Here is a 25,339-nt window from a genome sequence, read left to right as displayed (position 1 = left end):
GTGCAATTCTGAATTAATTCTTCTTCTTCACGTTTATATTTAGTAATTAACTGCTTTGCATATATATATATCACAGCTTCTGGAAATAATAATGATAAATATATTCGAAAAGAAATTTCATGTGCTAATTAAAGATGTTCTTTTCTTCTTGGAACTTACATATCTTACAAAACAGTGTATGTTTTATTTAGAGCAAAGCACACAACAGGCTATATGCAATCTGTCCACCACATAGAGTACAAAAACTAAAAGATTAGTCGTTTTTACTTTAAAGCTTTATTTATTTCACACTAGATGGCTGTGGTGTACGGTTTCCCAGTTCGAGTGAAAGTGGACTTTTCTTAGGAATCACGTGCTTAAATTGATCATCTATATAAAACATACTGCAGCAAATGTTTTTGTCTCTTTTTGGATTGCTGTGAGAGTAGGAAGTATGAGCGGAACGTTAAGGTGAACGTGTTGATTGTTTATATTGTAATAGTAGTTACTGTGGTAGAGATGTTAGTAAGTGAATTATGAATATATATGAAACGACCGTTGATTTCAGATAATCTTAACCAACGTTTCGCTTTTACAATTTCGTCAGGACAAGGACATTAGTAATGAACAGTGCCGATTCCATAATTATGAAATTGGGAGGCGGAGGGGTGGCAGATACTAGATGGGTCCGGGGTGAAGTTTTTGTTTTTAATGTAAAGAATATATGGGAAAAAAAAACACCTGTGGAAGATAAATTAAGAGGCTCCGAGGGCTGACCAGAGATTTGATAATATTTATTGGGTGGGTTTTCCTTGTACTTGTAGTAACTGAAGACATCGTGTAGTGTTTACTAACTTTTGTAGCGAAAGTTTTAGGAGAGGCAGACAAATTTCAAGGGTAGTGCCAGCCACCTTTTTGCTTTCCCTTGGGGTTGCCACAGATAATGAAGTTTGGTAATGCAGTTTGATTCAAAACACTAACAGATAAGGACGTAAAGTCGAAACGTTGACCAAATAGAAAAAAAAACAACAACCGTGAAAACGACTTTTTGGAGTTTGCGGTTATTTAACTTGTTTATAATTTATTGGCACTATACTCCAGTAAGCATTTCGTAGCTTAAAAAGTGTTAGTAGCTCACAAGTCTACCAATTGATATACGAAGTGCTTAGATTTCTTTATTTTTTTTTTACTTGCATCTGTTTTAGATTTTCCTTATTTTTCATTCTAAACGTTAAACATGTTCAAACTTCGTGTCCCATGATTCTTGTATTGTGTGTGTGCTTTCCAGTACTTCTCTTCACTTTTCAGTGTCCGTATTTTGACGTATGAAATATCCAACATTCTTTATTGTCTGGTGCAAAGGCGTTGTTCATACTATTAATTATTCTTAATCTTTGATTATTACGTTTTTTATGGGTCTTGGTCAGAAGGGATGCCATTGTTCTTAAACTTTTCATTAGGAAATGTATATTGCAGTGTGGTATTATTGTAGTTTGTTTTTAATATATTAACTTATTATTTGCTGTAGCTAGTATTGACATGATGTAATAATGATGCCTGTAAATTGTCTAGATTTGACATCTAAAACTTTCTAGTCTTGTTTGTGTGCAAATTTTATAAAATCATGAGAGAGTAGTTGAATTGGTTAGTTACTAAGTCTGTTAGTGTTAATCAGCATGTCTTGAGCTTCTGTTACACTTGGGTACATCTACAAGAGAAAATTTATCAAATAAGTGATTGTTTAGATTTATTTGCAAGTTAAGAAATCCTCCTCCTCCCCTTCCTCCACCAAAGGAACCCTCTCACTGTTCTACTCAAATCTAGTTTGAAATGCTCTTTGAAAGTTTCTATAATTGTGGCAGTAAAAATATATATATACAGAAATTTCCCATTTTGTTAGGTGGGCTTGACTTTGTATTTGTAACAAATGCTTTTTTGTTTTTTTTACAATAGTAGTGATATGTTCTTCCTCATTCTACACATTTTTTCATGTTTTGAAAAATTACTGTTTTCGTGGAGTGTTTAAATGTTGAAAAGTCAATACACATCTGATATTTTGGGAAAAGAATATTAACTTCAATATCCTTCAACCTAGTGTAGCTGTAAATTTATTAAATCTGATATGTTGTATAACCTTAGCCAGTATTTTAATTGAAAGTTTGTAACATTAATAAAATTGTGTTCATATGTTTGAATTCAACACCAGTGAAAGTACAGTATTGTATTGATAAATATAAAAAAAAAAAAAAAAAAAAAAAAACTTTTTAGATGCTGTGGTTGGTATTAAATATAAAATAAGTTGTGGAATGTTTAGTAAATGGATTAAGAAGTTGGAATCAACATTATTTTACTTCTTACATTGGTATCATTACGCAGTGTAATGAAATGTTTGTGAGATGTATAATCCATTAAATATTTGTTGTACATCTATTGTTTAGGTTATAGACTTGTTATGGTTTGTGTTTTGTTTATGTACCATGGGATTCTGTAAACTGGACTATCTAAGTGCAGTTATTTACATGAAACACTTTATATGATATAAGAAAGATATAAGATGTTGAAAAGCCCTCTAACTATATTTTCTACAGCATGGGTAAAATGATTAACAAATGATACCAGTGGTGGATCTTAGTCTGTTATTTAACTAAAATTTAGGGAAAAAAAAATTCTGAGCCATTGTTTGGAAATGTGTGTAATAAAAAGTTAACAAAAGTAAAATTCAACTTAAACGAAAACTCTTTTGGACAAACGTTGAATCATTTGTATATCTTCAAATCATTTTTCTTTAAAGGACAAATACTTGTAAAGGTAATCTGAAAGCTGTTTGCTAGTACAACTCTTGTATTAGTACCACTATATGTATGTATGTATGCATTCTTATACTGAGGCTTGGATATCTTCCCTGCTCCTCCACAAGAGGGACCCCCCCCCCCTCCTTCAATTTTCTATCCAAATCTGGCTTGAACTAGTATTTACATGAAAAATTATTGGTTTTGGCATATATAAATGTACATGAAGCACTACATTTAGAACATATCTTGTGAAATAGTGATGTGGCAAATTTATAAATACATTGATCATTTTACATTGTGTAAGTGATTACATGTACATTGAATGGATTGTCTTGCCAAACACTGCTTGAAAAAGTCTTAATAGAATTTACCTAAACTTTTTATACAAAGCACTGAATGCTGAAAAATTAATTTTTATTAGTTTAATGTAAGCTTAATCTGTGAAAGTGCTGTAGGAAGTAAGAAACTGTCTCATGTCTAGAAAAAGATTGATTTCATTAATTTTTTGTACTTAGCCCTTTACACTAAGGTTCATGACAGGCAAAAACAATTATTCAAAACAATGTAATATTTGGACTACCAGTAGTCAATGACATAGAAATAAGTTAACTGTCTGGATATCTTCATGGCACTATATTTATGTGTTGTATATTATTCTACTTAGTTTTTTGTCAGTCACAAGTACGCATCCATAATGTTTTATTTAATATTTTATCTAATCACTAATGACTAACTTAAATGTTTTAAATTTTGTAGAGAAGGGCTTCTGTTTGGAATGGGTAATCCACTATTGGATATCCTGGCACATGCAGATGAGAAGTTTCTTAAAAGGTATGTTTATTAAAATCTTAAATCTGTTGTATTTTAACCCTTTTTATACCTCACAAGGCAAACACTTATTGTAAATAAATTTGATCTGTGTTTTTATAATAAGTATACTGTGTGAAAGTTTCTATTTGAATAGAATTTGTTGTTTACAGTTAAGGTAGAATTACAGATTTTGCTAAATTTTATATTTTCTGAAAATGAACTACTGTTTCCTTAACATAGTTTGATTTTTACTTTTTTCTAATACAAACATGAATTAGGAAAACAATTTGAAATTCTAGTATTTCATTTCATATTGAATCTCACGTCAGTTAATGATGTGATTAAATTTTTATTATCAATAAAGATTATTGAATCACTACATTTTTGTTACATTTGTTTTTTTATTCCATTTTGTGTTGTTTACATTTTAACATACAGGTATGGCTTAAAACCAAATGATGCCATTCTTGCAGAAGAAAAACATCGTCCAATGTAAGTTACTCTTTGGTTTTATTTTAGTGGAAATGGATTGAAAAACCTAAATTAAGGCTGATTTGGAAACATGTTGGTATCTGCTGTGAATTTCTTAGTCAACATTACAGAAATGTGATTTTTATGAGGTTCTGTATGAATTGGAAAGGAGCATTTTTATAAAATACTCTTTATAGCTAGTTAACTCCATATATTGTTTTTTTTTATTGATCTTGTTGCTTCCTGGCATCACAATTGTTATGCATGTTTTAGATCACTGTAGGTCACTTCCTGATTAAAGATGGCCGTATGTTTCCTGCATGTGATAAAGGCTATTCATTGTTTGAAATTGGAATATACACACATTTGTCACCAATACACAGTTTGATTTTCATGCCTCTTAAAGTAGTAATTTATCTCTTAACATTGTATCTTGGTTTGACCTTTATATACTTTGAACAATTTTTAAGACATTTTGAGTTTCCTTATAGACATGTTAAGAATATAGAATCTGATTCTGTTTATAGAAGATTTTGTAAATACTTGTTCTTCTAGAGGACATTGTAGATTGTCTTTTTAAAGATTAAATTTGCATATAATTGAAAGTATCTCTTCTCAACACAGGTATCATGAAATGATTGAAACCCTTCATGTGCAATACATAGCAGGAGGAGCTACACAGAATTCCATGAGAGTTGCACAGGTATGTTTTAACAGTTGTAGTAGAACAGTTTAGGCTCTTGGTTAAATTAGACATTTTAAGATAGTTTGATGTAATTCAGTGCATAGTGAAAACAAAATGTACTATATTGCTGAGTGATTTTTAGGAATATTAGTATAATTATTATGATCTTATGGTTTAAAGCATGCTATCCATGTAGATTGGAAATTAACATTAACCCAGTTATCAAGAACTATTTAATATACGTTTTTACTTATAATGATTTGAATGTATTGATTCAGATGTTGAGTACTTGCTATTGGCAGTATTTTCAATCATAATCCTAATACACTATGAGATTCGGCTAGCATAGGATATTTAAGTTAATCCTAAATCCTTGTATTTAGCTATCAGTGCAAAATCTTCCTAAACTTCATCAAAAGAATGATTAAAGTATTAAATATTCTTAACAACTATTTTCAATGTTTTAATTTAAATGTTAGCTAAACGGTGCATAAGATCAAGTTTATAAAAGTAGTCCTAGAATACCTAGAATGTTTACAATGACAATGTCAAGAATCTAGTAGCTTCAACTATTATCGAGGCATGGGTAAATCGATATAATTATAAATAATAGTAATTAGTGAAGTTTTGGATTAGAAGTAGGTTACATATTTAGTGTGTGAATGCCAAGTAGTTGATTTAGAGAAGATTGATAGAATGAAATTATTCGGTAGGAGTTAGTGTTTATATAAGTTAATCAGTAAGTTAGTCAGAATTTTTTACCAATTAAGGAAATTTTAATGTTATTAGCTTATTAGGCCTACAGTAGTTTCAATTTGTAATTTTTTTTGCGAACATCACATAAACTTGAATCAAAACTGAATGTAGCCAGTAGCAAACATTATTGAAGAAATAAATTCTTTATCAATACATGGACAGGGTTTCACGTTACTTGTACTAAATAATTCAAATTGCCTGAATACAACTTTCTTGCACATCATGGAACACCATCATAACTATTAAAGTATGAGTATTAAACATTGTAGCATAACTTATTTGGAGTAGTTGTATTTAAAAATGGGAAGTTTAACTTGTATTAAGTGTTCTATCATCAAAATTGTAAACTTAGACATGATTAATAATGCTTGTATGTAAATTTAGTTGATATGTTTTGTTGTGAATTTGTTTTCAGGGTGTTCTGATGGATGAATGTTTGACAGTGTGAATAAAGCCTTGATGAATTGGCAAAAGCACATTTTCAGTATAACTAATGAGCAAAGCTCTTAGTTTTTATTGGCATTTATTGTAAATGGAAATTTAAATTTGAATAAATATCAACCCATTTCTTGTGTGAGTAAGGCTTAACTACTGTTTTGAAAAGGAAAACTACATCTTTTTGACATGTAATCATATTGATTGGGTTACTGGTATGATTCAAATTATGATAACCTAAATGTGTTATTTTTGTACTTGTTACAATTAGACTACTTGCTAATTATTTACCCAACTTACCAGTTAATGTAGTAACTAAGTATTTTTGAATCGGCTAGTAATACCCCCACAGTTTAATATCATCTGCAGAATTTACTAATAATGCCCCTGTCAATATGATTCACTTAATCATATGCATATGGGTGGATACTGGTGTGTCAAAGTTGGCCTGTCATGATGTTTTTATATCCATTCAAAATTTAATTGAATAACTTTATCAATGTATATCAAACATAGTATGAAAGTTTTATATTATCTAAGTTTTAATTTCAAAATAAAACTATTAAATAAGTTTTCAGTCTTTACTTCTCTGTATCGCATGACTCATCTAGCCTGTTTTCTCCTTTTTAGATTTTATTGATCCCTTTTGGCTTCCAGAGTCTAACCAATTAAATATAGACTATAAATTTTAACAGGTCAGGATATAAAATGTGAACTCCCCACGTATTTGATTTTTTTAAGATTAAATTTGTTCTATCTATCATTGTAGCTCCTTCCATCTGTCAGATTTGAATGAATTTATCTGAACCATGTGTCAATATTTGAATGACTTTAACACCAATAGAAAGACCAGATTTTAAACCTATGGGGCCCATTTCATTCATGTGTTTAGTGTTGTTGGTCACAGTAGAGTGTCTAGTAAAGTCATTACTCTAAGCAGTAACAAAATTGTTTTTAACCTATTCATAGCTTAATTAGAAAGCCAGTTAAATTGTAGTAGTTTTGAGACATTCTGTTCTAGTGCCTAATGTATTTTCATGTTCTAAAATGTATATTTGAAAGCTATGCAAATTATTTGGTGGGCAATCAACATAGTGAGAAATATACTGAAGCACAGAATGCAAATGTAAAATGCCTAAACTTGGATGTAAACACTACATTTTTTTGTTTTTGTTTGTTCTTTATTGTATATTATATATTTATTGTATATAATTTTAATAAAAGTAACTAAATGCAAAAATTGTGAACACTCAAATTATAAAGAAAATGAAAGCAAATGTGAAACGATTGATACCTAAGGCTGTTAGGATAAATAATTTTAATTGTTTACTAGAATATTTAGTTCACTTTTCAAATTTTCATACCAATTATTTTACTATAGTTAGTATAGAACAAAATAAGCTTTTACCAAAAAAAAACAAATTGCTGATACTTCTGAAAATCCAAGTACTCCACTTTTCATACTCAAAATAACTAGTAACAACCTCAGAGTAAACAATTATTAAGGTAAGGTTTACCTTTAGTGGGTTCATGTTGACTCTTTTATGACATTGTATTTTAGTAAATGATTTTCAGCTTCTTTTTTTGTACACAATTATTCCCACTACAGACTAATTGGCCTTTAATTATTATTATTATTATTATTATTATTACCCTTTTCAAAAATAGAATTACATGACCACCTCTCCAATTCTGAATTGACCTACAAAAAATGAGATGACCACACATTAAAACTTTGGAAGCAGGAACATTGTTTGGTACTGATGCTTTATTTGTTTTTAATCTTCTTATTACCACTAGGGGATTATCAACATGATTCAAGTTAATTCCAATATTACCCATACTCGGTCAAGATTATTCATAACATCACTCTTAAATTCAGTAGAAGAAAAACACTTAAGCTTAGCCATCTCGATGATCATCAGAAAATCTTTGCCCTCAGTATTGTCTTACACTGCATATAGTAGTGAAAGAAATGAAACTTTAAAAGCTTCCAATAGTATAATATTTACATGATTGTGTATGTGGACTACTATAACATGTAACAAACTGAGTGCTTTTTGTGATAGTTAAACTTTATAGTGAATGAAATGGCTTTAAACTTAAGATTTCATTTTCTTATGAATACTTGTATTTAGTCATCCATGTAAGCTTTGATACCCAGAATTTCACTCTGCCAGATGTATTGCTTCAGTATCTTGAACTTCATTATTCCTAGCTGAATGCTTAAATTTTCTACTATTACTAACTGATTTCCTGTATTAAATACCTTCTTGGTGGAAGTTGCTTTTCATCTGCCAGTTACTTTAATGTTTTATTTATTCTTTCCTGGGAATACAATTGTTTCACTTCTTAAATGTACAAATCCATGTTAATGGTAAATTGCAATTGAGAAGTGTTTTATTGGTATTATCACCATATATTAGATTTCTTTTGCTAGTTAGTGCTCTAATATCGATGTTTTAATTGTGTAAGAACCTATGTTGAGAGTATTTCATTTTTTTTTCTATACTTCTTTCATTTGTAATATTTTGCTGCTTACCTTCTCCTACTAGTATTTTTAGTTTCATGAAGTATGTATCATTGACTTTAATAACCAAAAAAGTGTGTTTTTTGTTGTTTTAGTAAGCAGTGAGAATGTTATTTTACTTTACCTTAGTGGATTATAGGAAAACCAAATGTTACCACCTTCATGGGGTGTGTTGGAGACGACAAATTTGGTAAGATCCTTGCAGAAAAAGCCAAAGAAGCTGGTGTAAATGTGCAATATCAGATCCATAAAACTGAGGCAACTGGAACTTGTGGAGTTGTTATTACTGAGAATGGAGCTAATAGGTACTGAAAGGTTTTTCACACTGGTATTAGTTTATATAATAGTTCTAGATTTTTTATAAAATATTACAATTGAAACCATTGGTAACATGTTTTAGTTTATTTTTAAAACTACAAAGTTATTGTCCATTTGAAATGCTAGGAAAATGTGACATCTTTTTAATACTGCATTTAATAAGTGAACTTCAAAAAAGAAAAATGTTGTGAAGTTATCCACATGTTTGACTATGAATGTTTGCCATATTTATAATAATTTCTTTCAACAGTGATGATATTTGACCTTCAATAAGTGGTTGATGTGTAGTTACAATAGGCTTCAAAGTTTGCTCTTCAAATTGTGTACATAATTAAAGTAACAATAGCTAGTTCCAAAACACGAGCATTTTATATCTGTTTTTGAATTAATTGAATTTAAAATTTTATTAAATACTATCTGGAGTATCTGTCCACTAGACAGAAGTTATGTAAATTGATGATTAATGAAAGGTTATATTAGGACATAAAGTTGCTTCCCTTATGTCATTGTAAACAAAATACCCATAAAAACTTCAAAATCTGAAACTGCAAATTGGTATGTATCTTTGCATGGACCCAACAAGCCTTCATGCCAAATTTGGTGAAGATCAATCAACAGTTGATTAAGTAGTGGTAAAAAATGCCCATAAAAAGTGCAAAACACAAAATACAAAACAAAATTTGTATGTACCTCAGCATGGACCTATTGAACCTCCATACCAACTTCGGTGTAGATCCATCCACATCCTGCAAAGTAGTTACATGGACAGACAACAGACAGTACTATTATTTATATAGATGTCAGCATGGTGAGAAATTGTTGCTGTATTGAAAAACTAATTGTTTGAAACAAGATGTTACTTATCTTGGTAACTTTCAGCATAGATTTTCAGTGTTAAAGAAAGGTTTGAAATAATTTTTAAAGACTGTCAGAAGTTTAAGTATATGTATGGGTGTTAATGTGACAGTAGGTGTCTGTGACCTGTTCGGGATAAATCTGAACAATAAATGGATAACACTCACTCCACTTGTTTTAAAATAATATATTCAAAATCAGTTAAACCTATGTACAAAACTTCTTTACACTATGGTGATCACAGTTGTAACTTAAACACTATACAGTTATCTTCTTGTCAAAAGTCTACTTAGGCTGATTCAATTACTTTATAATCCAGTTGACAAACAAAACTACTTTTATCACAGTATTATTGGTGAATAATTTACTTAGCTACCTCGTGGATTACCACAGTTGTATCCTGAACTTCCAATAATTGTCTTCTTTTTGTCAAAGCCCACACAGGCAGTTTCAATTAGTTTAGAACACCCTTATCTTTATCAAACTGTTAATCTCACTTTAGAATATCAACTGTTAAGGCTTTTCACTCCCACAGTGGCTAACTTCACATTTTCTAACTTTTCTCTGACTGAACTTCTCTTTCACTTAACTTTACTTTTACTCTGCTCCTGCTTGTTTGGTTGCTGCTACTTATATGTTCATCACTAAGGCCTCTAGAATTTTCTATAGCCTTGACATCAATAAATTGCAAATGCAACGTATGACTCTTACAGAGTTACGTAACCAAACTTGTTGCAACTATCGCTTTTAAAATAATTGCTTTTAACTTTCTTGTTATATTGGTTTGTTTGTAGTTAAGCACAAAGCTGCACAATGGGCTATCTGTGTTCTACCCAACACAGGTATTGATACCTGGTTTCTAGTGTTTAAGTTCATAGACATACCACTGTGGACCTCTTGTTATGAAAAAAAACTAAATGATCATGAAGTATTAACTCACAAAATATATTAATCAATAATATATACACTAGACAGTTGCATATCCAAGAAAGACTACATACCAAACTGACTGTTTATTATGGTTTTGGTTTTAAATTTATTTTGTTAATTACCCAATACCTTGAATTAATATTTTCCATCTTTTAAACCACAGTGTAAGTTTTTGACATTATTTGTTGTTGTTTTTTTTATTTGCACTGACAAAATCTTTATACATGGACAGGCTGATATTTAAACAGGTAAATGGCAGTGACATTTTAAAACTATTAAATGGGAATCTTCGTCGAGTTCTGTGATTGTTTTGATGTTATGTACAGTACAGGGAAATGTGACTGACAAGGCTTTGAAGTGGATATGTATTCCTAATTGGTTCTTGTATCTTTAAGTGTGATTGGCTCAGACGTTTGGGAATACTGCAGTCTAATTAGCTAGATTTTGAGTAGTTCATCAAACCCAAGTGTCTGAGAGCTGGTTTTCTGTTTTACTGTTTAAAACTTCCTTATGTTTATCTTGTAGTTTGGTGACATGTTCAGCAAAGTTTAAGTTCACAAAGAAAACTGTCTTTGTTTTTAATGTATTGTCCTAAAACTCTCCTCCTAGTTTCTGCAATATTGGTTTTCCACAGCTACATCAGGTCAGAAGAACCACAGGCCTTGTATGGAAAATTGTTACAAAGGGTTGATTCAAATTGAACCCTCTTTATGTGTAGATCAAAGTTTGCATGTTAAAACCTTTTCCAGAGTTGCATTCAGAATTTAATTAAATTACTTAACTATCAATGTATATGAATGAACTTTGCATCAAAACATAATTAATAAATAAAATTTTAATATTTACACAAGTTCCTAATTTTATAAGACTTTCCATTCTCTGATTTAGTTACAACTCATCATTGGAGTCCAGAATTTAACACAGTTCATTATAATGTAGATATTACTAACACAGTAACTTGTATAATCTTCAATCTTACTTGTTTTCAGAATCATAAGCTACAAAATCAGACCAGTTTGCTTCCCACCTGTTGCATCATCTTTCACAAATTGTGACTAATTCTGACATTTATGGATCCTTTATAACCTATAGAAAGGCAAAGTTTTATTGAATTACTTAAATGCTAATTTGTTTTCAGTACAGATTATTCCAATACCATCCTCAGTTTTTGAAAGATTATTTTGCAGTATTCAGGTCAAGCAGCTAATGAAATTACTTCAAGCTCCTCTTGTCTTAGTTAGAAAATCATTTGAATGATAGTTACTGAACATTGTTTGCTTTACATGTTGTTTTGGGTTTTTAGGTGCATTATTTAATTAAATGAAGAAATTTAGTGTTGTAGTACCATCATTATAAATAAACTAAGCTTAACTTTCATCAGTAACTTATGGCAAAAAAATGAGGTCAAAGGTAGGTAAATTCTTGCTTTTCGTATTTTTTATTTACTGCTATAAAAGTAAATAATTGTTAATAAGTTAAACATGTTAGGTTAAATAAGATAAGAATTAATAATATTCTTCATGAGGTATGCTCGTGAGGAGCTTGTACAGTCAATATGGTAACGTCAGCAGCTTGTTTGCCAAGTGATTTACAACTTGTGTGGTAGCAGTATTATTAGTTAGCTTTGCTTCAAAGGGTAATAAAATTTAGTAGAAACAGATGTCTACTGTTACAAGCCTTAAGCTGTTTGGATAAACAATTTGCAGTCATCCTAGAAAGGAAAAAGGATAATTTAAATTTTTTTATTTTATGGTTAGAAGTTTTTTAAAATTGACAGTCAGTATATTTATGGAAGAGAAAATAACAGAATGTGAAGTTTTTACTGAAAAATAACCAGGAGGTTTTAGAAATTATGTAACCTAAGATTAAAAACCTTTCTTCATCTGAACATTTAACATAATAATCACTTTGCATTTGGAGCAGTTAAAACTGGCTCTATATAGTCATGAGCAAGTCTTTAGTAACAGTACTTAATTAAAAATATTGACTTTTTTGTGTACAAATGACTTCTAATATTTACTGAAAGCTTGCCAAATTTTGTGTAGATACACATACCATATTAAAAAAAATCACAGTATGGAAACTGGTTATATTGTGGTTACAAGGTCAGTTGCATTGACTAATGACCAGATTTGGAAAGTCATTGGGAGGTATGCTTCCCATCTTCTATCCATCTTGCTCTCCAGTGGCCAGGAAGTTGCTGATGTCCAAAGCATTGCTGATTCTCTCAGCCACAGCTCTCCTCATACATCTAGCACTTCTGTTTCTTCCCCTGCCTTCTTGGCCATCAAGTCTCGAGCAGAGTGATCACCTCTTTTCTTTTGGGATGATTGTCTCTATGACTATAATCGCCTCTTTTCACTGGTGGAACTCAAACTTGCTCTTCATCAGTCTGGCAGTACATCAGTTAGACCTGATGATATTCATTATGAAATGCTGTGCCATCTCTCACCTGCCTCTCTTGCTATTATTCCAGTTATTTTTAACCAGATCTGGCAGGAGCATGTTTTTCCTGATGTTTGGTGCCAGGCTATTGTCCTCCCTTTCTCTAAACCTGGGAAGGATCCCAAGATTCCTTCTAATTATTGTCCCATCACTTTGACTATCTGTCTTTGTAAGGTCTGAGAGGGGATGGTTAATGCTTGTCTTGTTAGATTTCTTGAATCAAGCATGCTCCACTTGCCCACCCAGTGTGGGTTCTGTTGACATCATTCAACTGTGAACCATCTGATTTGACTTGAACTGTTGATCAGGGAAGCCTTTCTCAGAGAGAACATCTTGTTTCTGTGTTCTTTAATCTTGAGAAGGCTTGTGACACTACGTGAAGGTATGGCATTTTGCAGGACCTCCTCTCCTATGGATTGCATGGCCATTTACCCATTTTTAATCAGAACTTTTTACTGGACAGGTGATTCCAAGACTGTGTGGGTTCAACTCTCTCCCCTTCCTTTCTGCAGAAACTTGGAGTCCCTAGAGCTGTCTTGAGTGTCACACTTTTTAGTGTCAAAATTAATGCTATCGCTACTCGCCTTCCTCCAACTGTTGCAAATAGGCTCTACGTCCACAACTTCTGCATCTCATGTCAGTCATCGAACATGAGGTTTATTGAGCGGCAGCTTCAGGCTGCCCTCAATCATTTGTTGATGTAGACCACTGCAAATGGTTTTAATTTTTTTTTTCCAAAACTGCTTCCATTCATTTTTGCTGCCAACAGGGTCTCCACCCTGATCCCAAGCTCCGTTTTTGGGGTTTAGCTTTGACATAAGCTTACCTTCATTCCATATGTGTCAAGTGTACAAGGGCTCTGAACATCCTCTGTGTCCTCTCTTCCACATCTTGGGGAGTGGATCGATGTTCTATGCTCAGGATCTATTGTGCCCTCATTCAATCCAAACTGGACTTATGGGTCTTTGGTCTATGGTTCTGCCAGGACCTTGGCCTTGAAGATGCTGGACCCCATTCACCATCTGGGGCTTTTCGCACTTCTCCAGTCCAGAGTTTGTACACAGAGTTCCACGAACCTCCTCTTCACCTCCGTCATTTGAATCTTTCTCTACAATATGCTACCAAACTTTGATCCTTACCACAGCATCCCACATGGGATAGTGTCTTTCTTCCTCAGCGGGCCATGCTCTTTCAGAACAGATGGTCTGCAATTATGAAACTACAATTGTTGATACTTAACTTTATTGTTTTATTGCTCTTTGAATTAATAATCAACTAATAATTAAGCCATAGAAGTTGTAAATCAATCAGCAAATGCATAGCTCATGTTACCATATCGAATTACATAATACACAAGGTGCTCATGAGTATACTGCATGAAAAATGGAAACTTTTTTTTTAATACTACTGATGCTACTACACTAAATTTTTATTTAATTAAATAATGCACATAAGAACACAGATTAATAACATGCAAAAAACAAACAACCGCCTATGTCTATTGTAATTTACCTGGCTAAGTTTCTAAATATTCAATAAGAGCCTTTAAAATTTCAACTATGCTTGTTGATGCAAATATCATTAAGTTTAAAACCAAAGTTTAAGTAGACAATGCTCTGTATGAAAAAAAACAATGTAATAAAATACATCATTTGACAGATTAAATTTTTGAATTCCTATTGGTTATAAATAAGTTTAAAATGTTGGAGTACTAATAGTCAATTTGTGAAAGAGAGGATGTGGCAAGTGGGTCTGATTTTCTAATTTATGGCTATGAAAACAAATAAGATTAATGGCTATAAAAATTATCCTTTGTCTTGGTAATATGTATATTAAAGTAATTTACATTATATTCTGTACTACTTAGAGGCATGATAGATAAGTTACAGAAGAGAGAATACTTGGCAAATGTGCATCACAATTCACATTCCAGAAGAGATTGAGGGTTTCTTAAATATTTCTTTATAAAATTAAGAACATAAACCATGTTTTAATAAGTTATTAACTGTTTTGATGCCAAGTTTATTCGTATACAATGATGGTAAAACAATTTAAGTATTAAATGTAACTTTAAAAGGTCAAGATGCACCCTTTGACCTACCTTATCCCATTGGACCCAAGATTTTGTTTCTAACTGATTGAACATTGAAAGTCATAACATGGAGGTAAACAGAGTTTATAATGTAAAATGCATCACATGACACAATGTGTGTATGTAAGATAATTGTAAAAAAAAAAAAGGACTCTAACATGCCTACTTTGATACACCCATATGCACGGGTTTAACTTCTTCACTTATGTTAAACCAATCGACTATTACGATCATTAGGGTTTTGTCTATTAACATATGTTATTTAATGTTTTAATTCTTTTGCAGGTCTTTGTGTGCTAACTTGGCCGCAGCTAATTGTTTTAGTAAAGATCATTTAGAGAAGCCAGAGAATAGGACATTGATCAAAAATGCAGACTTCTTTTATATTTCAGTGAGTTATGTAATAGCTTTTATATTTAACTGAATGCTTTTTATGTACATTATTTCTATGATTAACAAACATCTTCATTCTTAATTCTGTATGACAGTCTGCTACACACTGTAATTCATTTGAAGAACTTGTGGGTTTCCTGGACTGATTTCTTTAAGGTTCACTTTAGAAGCTAACCATGTAGGAGCAGTACGTTATCAAAAGCCACAAAAAACAAAATATATTTACTATCATGGATTCTTATCTACCAAGGAGTTGTTGGAATTTTACTTTAATTTTTTTTTACTAGATTTTTTTTGCACTATTAATGTCTTTCCTTCCTGATAATATTGGGTCTGTGACCCACTGAGACGTGTAATTATTGTTAGTAAGGCCTAGTGTTTTCAACAATTTTAAGTTGTTTACTTTTAAATGTTCATTTAACATTTTTTAAGGAACATTAATGCTGAATTGAAATTATTCATACATTAAGAACACTTCCTGCATGATGTGTTCTAGAGTCCAGTTTACAAAGTATCTTAAATTTTTTTTTTTTTTCTCACTGTAATTGCAACATGCACTTCCTTCAACTTTCCTTAGGTTATATCAGACATGCTACACTGACATTAGTGTTGGTATTAGATATCTAGTTCTTGTGGTTTTTGTGTTTAGGATTAAGGTAATTTTGCTTTATAGTCTTTCAACTTAGTAAACTGAAATGTGTAAAACAAAAAGTGACTAAGTTAGAAAATAAATAAAAGTACAATATTTTACTTTAGAGTTGGTTATTTTTGTATCAAACCAATTTTAACTCTTAATTTCTATTTTTGTCAAGGGTTTTTTTCTGACTGTCAGTCCAGAATCAATCTTAGAAGTAGCAAAATATGCTTGTGAAGCCAATAAAGTTTTCATGATGAATCTCAGTGCACCATTCCTCAGTCAGTTTTTTAAAGAACCAATGATGCAGGCTATGCCTTATGTTGATATTTTGTTTGGAAATGAATCGGTATGTATGCACAGAAAACATTGCCTGTCATTAGATTTTTTTATGTACCTTTTGCAAAAATGTAAGATCTGTTAATGTATGAAATTGAACATAATTGGTTAGATCTGGAAGATGTGCCACATATGTGTATAATGTCAGATCTACTGACAACAAAATACTAAATATGAATTTTTATGCATGTATTAAAGACCAAACCATGCATAAGAATTTCTATCATAATTAACATTTACTTCTGTGCAGTAACATTAAATGCACAAGAACAAAACACATAGTTAACTTTTAACTTTTATGTGTTTTTTTTTAATACATACAGTATCTGAAAGTTTCAAGAATTTTAATTTTCTGCTTTTCTTCTAATTCATTATAGCTATTGTTTGATTTCTAATTTCTTGTGCCTCCACTTTGAAATTGAACATTTAAGGATTAACTGATTGAGACTAATAAATTAGAAACATTATGTAAAGTTTTTAGTATCAACTTTTCTTCATGTTTTCATGTATTGCCTTACCCAAACAAAAACAATTTGTTAATATTACATTATTAATTAATTCTGATCATTTGTAAACTTTAGATTACTGTTTCTTTGCCACTTAGATTATTAAAATGGCTTGAAATCAATTTTTATTATTTGCTAAAAAAAAATAAAATATCTTATTGGTTTAGATTTCAAATAAACTATACTACAACATGAATTCCTAACGATAACAGTACTTAATAGCATCAATTTCTTCTATGTCAATAAAAAAATTTGATTAAATCTACTTACAAAAAAAAATATTTTCAACTAAGATTTTTTTCTGTTCTTACTGTAGAATATCTAACTCATAATTGAATTAATTTTAAACCAATTTGCTTCTAGTTATTTTTCATAATTTGGAGTGTAATTACTACTGTAAAATTAGGTGTAACTTACTTGTTGATACTATTTATTTAATTTCTGGCATCAGTTTTTGAATGATCAAGCTATCTCTCTCTTATTTTTACACAGAGAGAGAGAGAGAGCTTAAAATAATTAGTAAAAATTACTACATGTTCAAGTACACTCAGGTTAATGATTTTCTTTTTACAAATTCAATATAGTCTTGTTGACAACAGGGACAAGTAAATTTATAATTACACTTGAGTAATGCAGGAATGTGGTCATTAACTCTTGAGAAATAATTGTTGATGACAATTAGGTTTAAAAAATGCATCTTGGCTGTATTTGAGGATACATCATACAAAGTACATTTAACTTATTTTTAATAATCCACGAATGTTTATTCATATATGGCAAGATAATATCTGTATATTTTGTAACTTCAAATTTAAATGACTTACTAAAACTTCTCTTGTTCAGATAATTGCAAAGTATTTTGTCATTAACATAGAAGGGAAAATCCATTTTTATATAAGAATTCTTGGTTACTGCATTTTTTATGCAAAGTTTCATAAGTGATACACATCTTACATGCACAACGAAACAATTTAAACAAGTTTTTAAAGCATTTGGTATGAAACTTAATTTAGAGTACAGTCCAGTAAAACAGTGGTTGAAAAACTGACCACAATTCTTTAAATGACTTTAATGCCGTATGTATGTAGGTGACATATTTACTACCTTTAAGAACTTTAATCAAGCTTCTCAGTTTCTTGAGTACTTGAATAGTAAACATAACAATATAAAATTCACTGTGAAACACCAACAACATCACAAACTTTCATTTGTTGACACTTTGACTAACAACAATGGCAGTTTTCGTTGTGAAATATATCATGAAAAACATTTACTGAACTATATTCTAATTTTGCAAGTTTTATATCAAATTTATTTAAAGACAACTTTGTTAAGATTGTTTCATTGTCCATGCTCTCTGAAGGTTTTTATAAAGAATTCAGTAATGTCCAAATTCTATGGAAAACCATTTTTACATATCTGTTATTGATAGTATATTTAGTAATTATCTGAATAAGTACAGTTTTAGTAAATCATCTATATTTGAAGTTTATACACAAGTAAATTATTAAAAATTGATCACCAAATGTACTATGTAGGATGTATCCTCAAATATGGCTGAGATGTGTTTTTTAGATTTAAGGAGTGTTTCTGCATAAGTCAGTAAACATGGTTTATAAATTATTGTCCCTGTTATCAGCAAGACTATCTTGGATCCACTAAAAGAAAATATTGGATCTCTACTAAGTTGAGTGTACTTGAATTTATCCCAAGTGAATTTGATGTAGCCATTCATCCCGTTTATTTCAAGATCTCGGCAAGAACCAGTGATGAACAGTCTGTATTAAAGAACTTGTTCATTGACTAACTGAGGACAGAAATTAATTAAAAAGGATCAGCAAGCATATTATTTCTAATGTTATAAAATATTTGTCTATTCAAAATAATACTACTGTAAGAATCCTGTTTCACACAATGTAAGTGATGGTTTTTGATGGCAGAGTAACAAACAGTTTTTTCATCAATGAATAAATATAGCTATTTTAAATGCAGGAAGCTGCAACCTTTTCTAAGGAACAGAACTTGGGGGTGAGTATCATTCCTTGTATGTAGATACTGGTAAAGCCTTTATGTTTGTATTAGTAAAATCTCTGGAACTAGATATGGTTAGTCCAGTTTGAGTGAAGTTATATGTAGATTATTCTGTCTTTTTATAGATATATTTATAAAACTGATCATCATATGATAAAGTTTTAAGTATTGAGGTTTTAAACTAAGTAGATGTTAACAAATTATCACTTTTAACACTATGGAGCTTACCTTCATTTGCTTTTTTTAAATGGTTGTTATTGAATATTTTAACTTGGCACAAATTAACTTATAGCTATTCACAAAATTGGAAGAAATTGTCAAATACAGGTGTGTGTGACTATCTGTATGTATTGATATATAACATGCAATAATGGAAATACACACACACACACACACACACACACACACACACACACACACACACACACACACACACACACACACACACACACACACACACACACACACACACAGGAATTGTAAACAATTATTAATAGTATCTAGAAGGTGAATTTATTAATGCCGCAAAACTATCACACAAATGCAAAAGAAAGGAGAATAAGTGTGGGGAAATATGTTAATACTAAAAATATATATTTAATTTATGGACATCAATCTCATCACTGTTAAGATCTGTTAGTTCAGAGTATTCTAACTATCAAAAAAACATTAGGTATTAAGCAAGAAGTTTTTGATACAACAAAGTTTAGAACAGATTTACACAGCAACAATATAATAAAATGTACAATAGAACATGAAGCAGACATATTTAATATTAAGAAAATTATGAATAAAGGCTAAAGTACCACTATAAACACCTACATCCTTAAAAAATGAGGTAAAAACACTGGTAATCTGGAAATTAATAGATTAATGGCAAGAGAGACAAATTTGGTATTTAGTGTTGGGTAATCATTGAAAATGGAAAGGCTTTCTTTAGTAGTTTGTAATCTGTTCTGGATTAGAGAATTTAGAAGTTCTCTAGAAGGATGAAATGATTGTTATTCTCACTATGCAATCAGATACAAAACTGTATTAGTTAGTATATAGCCACTTTTTGCTGAAATTTCCATGTGCTCACATGTGCATGTTTGTAGGTAATGTGTATTTTTACCAATATAGGTTGCTTTAAAGCTACCACAAGTGTCATAAAATAACTATCGTGTGTAGCAGTTGGAAAACAAAAACCACAGTAAATGGAACAAACTGTTGGAAGTCTATTGGAGAAACTGTTTTGACATGAATGTCAAGACTTCCAGCTTGTTCTGTTACCACAAGTGCATTTATATGTGACACATGAGTGTACTGGGATGAATATTGTCTTTGGTTTTAAACAAGTTTGGAATTCTAAATGTTGATTTGATAAGTGACAACAGAGACAAATTGATGTTTAGTGTTGGGTATTCATTGAAAATGGAAATGCTTTTTTTTCTATTTCATACCTTGATCGCTTCTATTATTACTTATTACTAACTTATTTCTATGACCAATAAGTGTGAACTATTAACATATGATTGTACTATTTCAGTACACCATTTTTACACAAAGGGAGAGGCATTCTTATACAGTTTTACTTTAGCATTCCAGTACTTTAAGGATGGAGATTAAACAAATAATAATTCATAATTACAAAACTGTATAAAGCTCAATAAGCTATTGTGTAGAATTCAGTAGTATGGAAGGTGTTTAAAATTAATTTTTTTACAATTTCAGCTAACTTCTGTTAAAGAGATTGCTTTAAAGATTTGTGAGTTTCCCAAAGAAAACAAACTTAGGTCAAGAATGACTATAATAACTCAAGGTTCAAATCCAGTAATTGTTGCTTGTGGTGAGTAATTAATTTCATGACCCAGTTTTAGTGTAAAGAATAAAATGTAATTTTATGTACTTGTGCTAAAATCAATTTACAATAATTATGTCTATATTTGAGGTTTTTACATGGGTGAATGAAATCTGATTGGGGAAGTCAAGTTTGTAAACGAATAAATTAGTTTTAAGATGCTGAAGCATGAGAAAGAAAAAGTTGATTATAAACCAGAAAGTACTTTCACTTAACTTAAGCTTATTTATAGGCTGGAACTCTGTTTTTATTAAATCAAATATAATTGGATCTCTTTGTGTTTATTTTTTGTCACAGATGGTAAAGTAACAGAATATCCTGTAATAAACCTCAAAAATGAAGAAATAATTGACACAAATGGTGCTGGAGATGCATTTGTTGGTGGTAAGTTGAACTCTAGTTAACTTGTTAATTTTTTTTTTTTTATTATTATTATTATTATTATTATAAAATTGACACCATTAACTAAAGCTTAGAGATGGCTTGAATGGGTAATGTTACTTTATCACAAGTAAGAGATTTACAAAAGCTTGTCAAAACATTATATATTTGCTACTTGTAATAATTTCTTTTATTATCCATTCAAGCCATTTCCCAATTTTATTTTCTAAAAGTAGGTTCCTATTCATCAAATTTGACACCATTATGACTCATTAGTGTTTGTCCACTTACTAAAGTAACTAATTTCTAAGAATGTCATTTCAATCTACATACTGAAGTTTCATTCTGGTATTAAGAAAATAGTCTTTGCTATTAAGATGGTAGTGTCACAGAAATCCCCAATTTGATTGATTCAACTTAATGTTGTCACTGCTTTTAGAGTAATTGAATATCAATCCTTAATCTCTAGATGTTTTTAATAGGTTTTTTCTTTAAAATATGATCCACTAAAGAACAACAGATATATATGGGTACATTCTTATGTTTAATAATGAATGAAAAATTAACTTTTAAAGGGAAAGTTTTCTTGTATTAAAAAAAAACAAAAAAAACTTTAGTTAGCTCTGTTTTCACAGAGCTACTAATTTACAGGACCACTTAATGTTACCATTAACATCAAAATAAAACAACCACAACTTTTAAATATTTGGTCAATGATTTTATCCTGTTTCAGACATCTTAATACTATATTATAAGTAGGTGAAAAAACTCTTGAAGCCTCAACGCATATTTAAAGTCCATGTTGCCACACCTAGTCATTATCTGACAACCATGCATCTTAACAAAAGCCTACATCGTAAGGCTGTTATGTCCCAAGGCTCGCCATTTTTCCTTGAATGCTTTCTATAGTCCATCTAATATAGGAAGATGGTCTATCAGTGCTTATTTCAATGGTCACATTTTACAGAAATATGTAGATGCTGCATATAGAAACTTAAAGAATAATTCTTCGTATGGAATACCATGATTACCAGTTTCATTCTCCAGATGTTAGAAGTATGCAATGGTTGAACAGGAGATATGATTGGAAGCTTTTAATCTATGGACTCCTACCCTAATGGCCTCGTCTCTATTTAAAGTCTGCTTTCTGGTATGGAGTCCAGAACATTAGTCATTGGTCTGATAGTAAGCAGATTCACCTTACTCTTTGTATCCACTCTCTTGACACCTAATTTGCCCATAGCACAAAACCGGTTACTGTTATCCAGGTACACATACACTTAGTTAAGTGTTACTATATGCTACAGTTTTCCTCCAGCTAGATTCTGTTCCGAATTTTCTACAATTATTCTTTATTTCTTGTATATGTTGTAAAAGCAGCTTGTGTACACATGACTTGTCACTTCCTCAGATGGCGATAGTACTTGATTATGTTGCAGACTGTCAACTCGTACATGCAGAAAGTTTCTCCAAATGATCTTTGTGTTCATGGATTCCAAGTTATTAAGACTGCACTTTACTTACCATAACTAGGAATATGACTTGTTGCAGGTCCTGGTGTTTCAATTTGATCCATGTTTCTTAATTTTTCAATACTATTACAAACAATGGATAACCCAATCTGTACACATCTTTGTTATTGGAGGGTATGAATATTTTATGTCAGAAATGGCCGTTACCCTTCACAAAAGCGGTCAATTTTTGGAGGCATCATATTAAATATAAATTAACAAATGTTAATGTAGTTCTGAAACATGCCACCTCCTAATAAGTATGGAGTTTAATGAAAATTACTCTATTATATAGATATTACTAAAATTAAGCTTAATTTTTATAGCCTTCAATCTCCTTCAAAGTCAAATTCACTTGCAAAGCCCACCTGTCGCATCCTCTTTCATAAATTGGCAGTAAATCTCTAACATATAATGTTATCATTTATAACCAATATAAAGACAGTTTTAATTTATCACATAACATATTTTTAGTACAGAATCTTGTCTATTTTGTCTTCAGTTTCAAAGTTTCTCTCGGTGTTCAAATCGAGAAGCTTGTGGAATTATTTTAAAACTCTTATGCCATAGTTAAAGACAGTTAAAGGACATTGTTTGCTTTCTGCATGTTATTGTGCTTTTTAGTTGTATAACTTTAAATAAAAATTAATGTACTAGTACCATCAATTCACTGAGTGACTTAACTTGTGTGGCAGGATTATTGGTTAGACACAGTTCAAAGGGAAATAATATAATTAAGTAGAAACAAATGTAAACTTTAATGAGTCGTAAGCTATTTAAAATAAAGAAATGTAGTTTTCCATTATCACTTGCAATCGTTCTAGAAAGAAAAAAAATGTCTACTTCTTACTTGCACTCATCTCTAGGCTGACTATTCTTAATAAAAAAATAAATATGCCCTTCCCATAATCCATAGCTTGACCTACCAGACAACTTTTCCACCCTTAAGACCCATGAAAAGAAGGCTTACAATTAATGCATGGGAAAAGGTTTTGATAAAGATATTTATTGCAATACAAAGGCCAGCAGAAAGTTACTTTTTCCATGAAAATGTAAGAGATTATTGTTGGTGTGGAAAAGTTGCATTGAAGATCTTGTCTGACAGTCATTTTGTTTTGTTTTTAGGCTTTTTGGCAAAGTATATTCAAGGAAAACCTATTGATGTATGTGTGAAGTGTGGTGTATATGCTGCCACAGAGATTATCAAACAGTCAGGTTGTCAATTTCCCCAAGAAATTACTTTCAAAGAAAACTAACTTGCGGAGAAGAAACCTCTGAGATCCTGGATAATTTAGAAGAGTAAAGTTTTGTTTTTTTTATCAAATATAACCATGCAATTTCAAGCTGGAAGATGGCTTTGAATACTGGACTATTATGAAGTTGTGTTTTTTTTATATTTAGTGTGTGTGGGGGGGCATCTTAGTCTTTATTAGTTAGTTTTGAAAACTACAGTGTATTAATGAGTTTTATTTGTTGTTTTTTTTAGTACTTTTTACTAGTGTGAATTTGATATGAACATTTAACTTCTTCACTGCGGCAGCAGAATTCATTCTGTGTAGAACTTTTTTGGTAATTTTGTTATAATGTTGCAGTTATTGTCATATAGAACAATCATGTAGCCAGGTGTAGAAGTGTGTGGGGGGGGGGGTGTTTTGGGTCTAAAGTTGACGTCGTTTCATGTCTTACTTTAGTACCCAGGGACAAGAAAAATCTGAAATATGTAATGGTTCCTTTATTATCACTGCAAATAAACATTTCTAGTTAATTTGTTCTGATAAATATGAGCATGCTATTTCTGCATGTATGAAGTGTTACAAAAAGCAATCATATAATGAGAGGCGTCATCAAAGAAAGGAAAAAATAAATGTTAATAGGCAAGTGGAACTCAGGCTACAGGTTTGCAAATTTTATTTTACAGTAGAATCCTATGTTTCATGATGATAAATCCATCTTTTAGTTACAAATCATTTTAAGGTCTACTACTCTGTTATGTAATTTATTCATCTTGATGTATACATGCATACAAGACTCATGTAAAAGGTTCTCTGTAGTTAAGGTTGCTTGGGATAAGTATTTTAGATGTTCTAATATTCACTGCTTTGATTGTTTCTGGAAAGGTCTTTTGTACAAATTAAATTAGTACTTATCAGAGCAACCTAACCACTTAAATAATTTTTTTAAAACTCTATCTCTTAATGAGTACAACTAAGAAAGCACTGCTTTATGTTCTTACTTTTTATTATCATTTGGGTACCCTTGCTGTTAACAATATTTTTGCTTGTAAATTCATTATCTCATGATATTTGGCAAGCTTGTGAGACTTAAGTTTATCATAAATTCATATACTAAGCTAGCAATACAAACTAATATATATTTAATATTCTAATCAATACTATCAGTGAAAGTAACTTTAAAAGAACATTGGAGTACCCTAGTTATGGAACTCGTAAATACTAGTTGTTAGTTTCAAGTACTTTCATATTTAATGTTGGAGAAGCTCCAGGATTTATCCCAAAATTTCCCTGCAATGATTAAATGCATAGCCAAGGCAAATATGTGTGTGTGTGTGTGTGTGTGTGTGTGTGTGTGTGTGTGTGTGGTGAGAG

At 30.9% G+C, this 25,339-nt stretch overlaps 1 protein-coding gene across 1 annotated transcript; it reads left to right on the top strand.

Annotated features, from left to right (window-relative positions):
• Positions 1 to 371: 371 nt before the first annotated feature.
• LOC106467303 (adenosine kinase-like) lies at positions 372 to 25,063 on the top strand. Its single transcript, XM_022395459.1, has 11 exons — positions 372 to 450; positions 3,528 to 3,602; positions 4,020 to 4,073; positions 4,677 to 4,755; positions 8,588 to 8,763; positions 15,384 to 15,489; positions 16,304 to 16,474; positions 18,963 to 18,998; positions 20,715 to 20,829; positions 21,139 to 21,225; positions 23,859 to 25,063. The coding sequence occupies exons 1-11, from the start codon at positions 434 to 436 to the stop codon at positions 23,987 to 23,989; spliced, it is 1,047 nt and encodes a 348-aa protein (XP_022251167.1). The 5' UTR covers positions 372 to 433; the 3' UTR covers positions 23,990 to 25,063.
• The last annotated feature ends 276 nt before the right edge of the window (positions 25,064 to 25,339 follow it).

The sequence above is a fragment of the Limulus polyphemus genome, unplaced genomic scaffold (genome assembly GCF_000517525.1).
Source record: "Limulus polyphemus unplaced genomic scaffold, Limulus_polyphemus-2.1.2 Scaffold2561, whole genome shotgun sequence".
Lineage (NCBI taxonomy): Eukaryota > Metazoa > Arthropoda > Merostomata > Xiphosura > Limulidae > Limulus > Limulus polyphemus.
The sequence above is the reverse complement of the archived record's forward strand: the minus strand, read 5'-3'. Positions and strand labels throughout refer to the sequence as shown.

Bases quoted from the DNA above. Each gene is read 5' to 3' on its own strand.
- LOC106467303 (XM_022395459.1), top strand. The intron at 3,603-4,019 runs GTATGTTTATTA...TTTAACATACAG, and splicing joins GATGAGAAGTTTCTTAAAAG to GTATGGCTTAAAACCAAATG. The intron at 16,475-18,962 runs GTATGTATGCAC...TTTTAAATGCAG, and splicing joins TTTTGTTTGGAAATGAATCG to GAAGCTGCAACCTTTTCTAA.